At 29.6% G+C, this 7,265-nt stretch overlaps 1 protein-coding gene across 1 annotated transcript; it reads right to left on the bottom strand.

The window, feature by feature from the left end:
* Positions 1-366: 366 nt before the first annotated feature.
* On the bottom strand, positions 367-1,308 carry LOC112709460 (uncharacterized). Its single transcript, XM_025761342.1, has 3 exons — positions 1,059-1,308; positions 493-978; positions 367-383 (listed from the first exon to the last, which is right to left on the bottom strand). The coding sequence occupies exons 1-3, from the start codon at positions 1,306-1,308 to the stop codon at positions 367-369; spliced, it is 753 nt and encodes a 250-aa protein (XP_025617127.1).
* Between the last annotated feature and the right edge of the window lie 5,957 nt (positions 1,309-7,265).

Below are 7,265 nucleotides of genomic sequence, written 5' to 3'. Positions count from 1 at the left end.
GACTCGGTACCTGAAGTGGGCAGACACGGAGTTGTTCGGTTTAGGTGACCAGCACCTGGTGGCGGCTGGAGTTGTGCTAGAGGACCTGCCCATTCACCATCCACTTGCTCCAGATCTATATCAGCCGGATGATGGTCACCTTTCAGAGATGATGCCAGATGCCGGAGGAGGGAGATGTAGGGGTGGGGGAGAGCCAGAGGGAGAGGTAGATGCGGTGCAGGCCGAGGGAGGCAAGTTGGTGACGAGGTTCACCGCAACAGAGACTCCGTTAGCTCGCCAGCTCACCAGGCCGAGGATGCTAGCCAGACGGTTGGGTCTCTTTCAGGACCCGTACGCGGAGACTACTTGTCCCTGAGACCCTCTGGATCACATCACTCGGAGGCCTGGACTCATCAGCATACTGTGCCCACTGTGACTGAGGCATTTCTTCAAGCCAGTTTGTGATTGCTACATTTTTGCCCCTCAGCCGGCCAAAATAATAAGCGAACTCACGCTGCGACTTTGAATACGCTGCGTTAATCAGAACCTTCTTCAAGTCTTTGTTCTTAAAGTGAGTTATGAAGTTAGCTGCAAAGTGTTTTGTACAAAACTCCTGGAAGGCATAAGGTGGTTTCCATAAACTTTCTTCGGTGTTCAGTGCACCATCAATGTATTTGTGTTTGTCTAAAATCACTAAGACCCCGGATTGTGGTGTCACATGCTGCCGCTGATATAAAAGAAAGAACAACCAAGCCTCCTTCGTCTCAACCTCGACAATAGTAAATGCAATAGGCAAAATGTTTGCGTTGCCGTCTCGGGCTATGGCCATCAGCAAGGTCCAACCGTATTTACCATATAAGTGGGTGCCATCAGTGGAGATAAGTGGCTTACAATGCTTGAAAGCCTCAACACACAGTGGAAACGTCCAAAAAACGTGATGCAACATGACAGTGTCGGCGGAACCAGGCCAAAACTGTGTCACTAGTTGCACCCAAGTACCTAAAGACACATTTTCAGTTAGCTATTTATACATGTTTAAATTGTTTAGTAGCGAATAACCATAATGAAATAAATCTTACTAAGCAAGTATATATGCATAGCGAATAACCAATGAGGAAGCTCGTTGTATGACTCCTCCCAATCACCATATATTCTAGCAATGACTCTCTGTTTTGTAAGCCAAAACTTTCTATATGATGCCTTGTAACCAAAGTGATTCTCCACACCTTCTTGCAGAACCCTGATGCTGATAGTTGGATCGGCTTTGACCATCGTGAAAATATGTTGCACAATCACCTTCGAATCTAACCTACGATAGTCTTGCCCCATCGATGTGTGCATACAAGTATGAGGACCAGTGTATCTCCTAACCTCCAACTTTTCTTGCTTTCAGCGATATGATATGAGTATGCTCCAATTACAACCGGGTCCAAATTGGATACATTGTGTATTATACCCCAAATGGTCACTCTCTACTATTTTGTACTCCGCAGCCCTCCTAATGCTGTACTGCTTAACTGCCAACATGACTTCTTTCTTGTTCTTAAATTGTTGTCCAACCTCAAACTCATTGCTTGGATCCTCTTTGGGGTCTCCCTGGGTAAACGACCAATCAGAAGTCATTGCATCAAGATTCAACCTCGTGAAATGATCCGGCCAGTCATATGGTCAAGAAATGGCAGGCTGTGTCAAAGCGATTTGGGTGTCACTATAGTAGTTCATCTCTTCTTTCTTGTCACCATCATCAGGAATTTCGGGTAATTCTTCATCAGCATCGTCTCCATCATCAGGGTTAACTTCATACTGAGCTATCATCAGATCCCTAATAATAAAATCCTCATGACTTTCAACACCGTCATCCATTAAGTCAATATTACGAACTTCAACATTAGACCCCTATTGACTACCTTCAAGTGGCATATTTAGATCCACCATCGTCCTTCTGGTAGTTCGTCTAACAGCTCCACTCAACAGGCTATCATCGACAGTATCTGTAGATGATCCTCGACCACCCAACTCATTGAAAAATACGAATAATTCCAGCAGATGAACATTTGTCCATCGGTTGTGCCACGACCTTATAATCCGTACGTCCTCGTCGTCACGTAAACGATACCTAATTCAAAACAATACAAATATTTCTCACAATCGTGGTCTAATAAATATACTAGCAACAGAGAGAAGACAAATGTAATATACCTTTTATAAAACAAACTCCCATCTAGTTCGGTTGGATATCTGTAGTAAATTTTTTCCCTTTTTGCCTTTTGTTGTCCGACGGAATGCAATATCAGATTCTTCAACACTGTTAGACTGTTGACTTCCGATGTCATATAGGTAATTATCAGTTGCCCCGATCTAAAAATGATAGAACATTTTTTATCATACACTATTTCACCATCGTAATGAATGGATAACAATGGATTCCTTGACATTGTAGAGAAAAAATGTCAATAATAAAAACGAAAGTGGACAATGAAATTGTGGCTCTTTGTTCCGCTCTCCAACAGACATCCTTTTATTTTGGAAACGTAGCATAGAGTTCATCGGGGGTGCGACGAATTTGCCTTAATTACAAAAAAAAAAATCGTATTTCAAAAAATAAAGTTCAAAAATCTTATTTCAAGAATTAATTAATTTTTTTATTTTATATTCGAAAAAAATCCTTATATCTATGATAGTTTTAATTAGATATTAACATGACAAGTTTACACAATTAGATCAAATTAATTTCAAATTAAAAAGTGAAACATTAAAATTCTCTCAATTTAAATATGATTTGAGTTAATTTTATAAATTTATCATATTAGCAATTAATTATAGGTGCGTGTTGTGACATTACTTAAATATGTTATATTAGCACATTCTAACTTTATAAGCAAAGGAAGAAGGACTAATGTGAGTATAAAAAAAAAATTTAAAGACAAATTCTACTAAACAAAATTCAAAGACTAATTTAAAGAAGTAATAATTTTCTAAGGACGAATTTTACTTTTTACTCATGAGGAGTGTGAATGATTTCAAGGAAGGGTGGGGGAAGGTTTTGAAGACCAGCGAACAATGGCGGGGAAGAAAACAAAGTGAATCAACTACATTGCATGATGTAATTTCTTGTGGTTGGGAACCTTAACCTAAAGTTACAACATGTTACAGGCCAACAAGAAACGTAGAAATGGCGATTTTGGAGAAAGAAGGAGAAACGTTCCGTATTCACAGAATAAGATCGAGGGACACAGAGATAAAACAAAATATGAAACTTGCTCCGACACAAATTTCTTAAGTCTCCATGAGCCTCTCAAATTCCAAAGCCGTGCCTCAATAAAACTCTAATTTTATCTTCCACACAGATTACATACTCAAAATTTTCAGCAACTTTTGGTTTTGTTCAAATTAATGTTTCATCTCATTTTGTTTATTTCTTTTTCTCGGACAATGTTTAGTCAAGACTAGCAAATTTATCGTATATAATTTATTTGGGAATTGATCTTTGTAATTGAGAGAGTAAATTAGTAAAGTATAATTTTTAATTCTTTTAATATTTTCATATTTTTTTATCTTATTTTAAAATATATAATATCACAGTATCTTATTAAGTAAAACTAAAAATTAAGAGCATTTATTCCCAATTTACTGTATATATATCTACCAGAGACGATACTTTCTTAGAATACAAGTATTTTCTATTAGTTAATTCATTCACGATTGCATTTTATGCTTCAATCAAAATAGCACTTTGTATGGAGAAAAATACATCTTTTGTAGTTATTAGTTCTTTCATTTTCATATAAGATTAGTCGAATATTTCATTCATGACTGCATTACTTAATTTCATAATTGTCCAATTCATAAAGTTTTCTTGTCTTGCTGAAATTCTACACAAGATAGATCAAAACCAATATAGAGAATCTCTAAAACGTACGGTTTGCATATAGTTTCTTAGAGAGTAGTAGTAACGACTTTAATTGATAAGTTTGTGACTTAATGTTGGATGAGATGCCTCGGTTTTCATTATTAGCTTAAAAGTTATATGTTAAAATAGTTAATATATGAACAGAAATTCAAAATTGATAGTTTGTAAACAGCTAAACATGCATACAAAATTTTAATAGGCTAAAATTAATTGTTATAGTGTTGTTTTTCTAACATAGCTAATTTACATTTGGAGGCGTTGGAGCTGTTATAAGAAGAAAAAAGACAATGCGCTCCTTGTTTAAAAATAAAAGGTACACTTTGATGCTTAACTTTTTCATTTTAAGATAATATAATTTTTTTATTAAAAAATTTATTAAATAGTAACAAAAATTAGTTTTGTGAAGATTTTATTTATAATTTGTGGAGTTTTAAACTTTTACAAATTATTAATAAGTTTATTTTTAAAAAAATTTTTTATCAGTGGTGGTTAAGTGGAGAAAGACTGTCGCAAAAAAAAAGTAATTGCAATACGAAGATCTTTTAAAGAAAAAATAATATCGAACAAAAAATGAAATAAGATAATATTAATATTGATGATATTTGTATTGGCGATCGATTATGACAGTAAAGGAGATAACAATGGTAATAAAATATTAGACAGTAAAAATAGTAAAGATAGAAGTCATAATAATGAGGATGAAGAAGGTGATAGTAGTAGTGATCATAATTGATTATATTATTGAAAAGAATTTTGTAGAGTTTAAAATCTCACAAATTACAAATAAAACTCCCACAAAAATAATTTTCGTTCTTATTTAATGAATTTTTTAATAAAAGAATCATATTGTCCTAAAATAAAAAGATTAAGAGGCAAAATATCTTTTTTTTAGGACAAAAAATATTTTATCCTTCATAAAATGAACAAAAATTGAATTTAGTCTTTACTCTTTAAAAAAAATATTATTCCTTAGCCTAACTTCTTAGTGAATAGTAGTGATTGTGCATCATGCCCCAAAACTAAGTCAAATAATCACTTACAAAAATTTTATAAATTATTTATTAAAGAAACTTGGTGGATGTTACAATACTCCCTTATGTTTGGAGTTTTAAAACTCCTTTATATTATCAATATTATAATGTGTGTTGGCACAATTTTTTAATAGGTATTCTATTAATAGAGCTTTTATTATATATTGAAAACTTCATCAAATAATTAATGTCAACAATATTTTTTAAAAAAATTAATATTTAAAAAATTAACACTAACATAAAATTATATTTTTAAATAAAAATCATAAAATAATTATAAAATATTAATAGAATACGTTGCTTAATAAAACAAAAATAAAAAAAAACGTTGCTTATAAATTATTTTTATAAATTAATAATTTAATCTCCCATTTTTACTTATTAAGCAACATTTTTTTAATTATTGTTTTATTAGTGTTAATTTTTTTATTGATATAAAATAAAAAATTATTGTTTTCATAATAATTTTTTTATTTTTATCTTTTAAGATTTATTTTATTTTAAAATTTCATAAACTCATTACAATCATACTGGTATATTTTTATTTTTATTAATTTAGTTTTATTCACATAATTTAAAATTTTAAATTATAAAATCTTTAAATTAAAATTTAAATAAATATATTTAATTAGAAACTTAATTTAATTTAATAAAAATAAACGTATTCATATTATTATATTTATATGATTAATTATATTTATTCGATTTAAAAAAATAACTATTTAAAATCGTTAATTATAAATTAAAAAATTAATATATTCGTATTATTTTTAATATGATTATGTTTACAATACTCCCTAATAGTATATATAAGAGATAAAATTGAGATGATTTAAAAAATTGAAGTCAAACATATATTTTCGTATTAATTTTAAAAGACTAAAAGTTTTTTAAAATTAAAGTTATTTAATTTGAATTAAAAATTTAATTTAATTTTAAAAAGAATAAAAATAAAAAATTATATTTAAATTTAAAAAGATAAAATTATCTTTTTTAAAAATTATAAAATATATATTTAAATATTAATAAAAAGACAAAAATATCTCTTTGGTATTGATCGTTGTTTACATGCATCAAAAACTATAAATTTAAACAATAAAAATTATTTTAGGATTAAATTTGTTTAAATGAATTAGAAAATAAAATTTTAAATTTTAATTTATCAAATATTCTTATAGATAATTTTATAAAGATAAAAATGTCCTTATAAAAATTAACACCGACTTACAAGCTCAAACAACCAATTTAACAATAAATTATATAATTTTTATCTAACCCTAATCTCACTTTAATTATCATTCATTTTTTTATTTATATTTTTTTATTTTATTTAAAAATCAAATTCTAATTTGAAATGATATCATTTAATAAAGAGTAAAGTATCATTTTTGTCCTCAACGTTTGGGGTAAGTCCTAAAATTGTTCCTAATATTTAAATCGTCTTATTGAGACAGAGACTAAGAGACAGAGACTCAGTATCATGTTTGTTGGTTCAGAGACTGGTACTAAAATTTCTGTCTCTACCCCTAAAATTTCAGTATTTCAGTACCTCCAAAAAGTAGGGACACAACAGACTAAAATTTTTAAAGATTTTATACCTAAAATATCCTCATTTCAATTAAGTAATTCCAATTTTACCCTTTGTACAAATTAAATTAGAGTTTCATTCTTGTTTTAATTTCTGTCTCCCACTTTGCACCAAATAGAATACTGAGATTTATTTCAATCTCTGTCTTTTTAGTCTATGTCTCTCAGTTTCAGTCTTTTCGTCTCTGTCTCTCCAACAAATGCTACCTAACATTTCAAAATTGGCTCAATGTTGTCCTGCTATTAGGGATTTGTTCCAACGTTTTCGTCCTATTTACGTCCCTAACATTTTAAAATAGTCTCAATTTTGTCTCGTCGTCAATTCTGTTAACAGATCTCTAACGGCAGGACAACATGGAGCCAATTTTAAAATGTTAGATACTTAAATAAGACGATTTAAACATTAGGGATAACTTTGAGACTTATCCCAAATGTTGAGGACAAAAATAGTACTTTACTCTTTAATAAATTTATAATGTTAAAATTTAAATTTGATTTTAAAAGACTAAAATGTACTTTTCATATAATTTTAAATGATAAAAATACTCTTTAAATAGTTAAAGTTGTTTTATTAAATTAAAAAATAAAAATTTAAATTTGAATTTTTTTTATCTTTGGTAAATAAAAGAAACAACATGAAAATGTGAATTTAAATTTAATTAATAGAATCAAATATATTATTTAGTATTAAGTTTAAATATTAAGATGTTCTTTTAGAATTAGATTACTAAATGAGTTAGAAAGTAAAATTTTAAATT

This window comes from Arachis hypogaea, chromosome 9, assembly GCF_003086295.3.
Source record: "Arachis hypogaea cultivar Tifrunner chromosome 9, arahy.Tifrunner.gnm2.J5K5, whole genome shotgun sequence".
Classification (NCBI taxonomy): domain Eukaryota; kingdom Viridiplantae; phylum Streptophyta; class Magnoliopsida; order Fabales; family Fabaceae; genus Arachis; species Arachis hypogaea.
The sequence above is the reverse complement of the archived record's forward strand: the minus strand, read 5'-3'. Positions and strand labels throughout refer to the sequence as shown.

What these genes read in the sequence shown, in the direction of transcription:
- LOC112709460 (XM_025761342.1), bottom strand. Translation starts at nt 1,308, where the DNA reads ATGGGGCAAGACTATCGTAGGTTAGATTCGAAGGTGATTGTGCAACAT. An exon ending in TATGCATATATACTTGCTTA is followed by an intron (nt 979 to 1,058) that starts GTAAGATTTATT and finishes ATGTGTCTTTAG; the next exon opens with GTACTTGGGTGCAACTAGTG.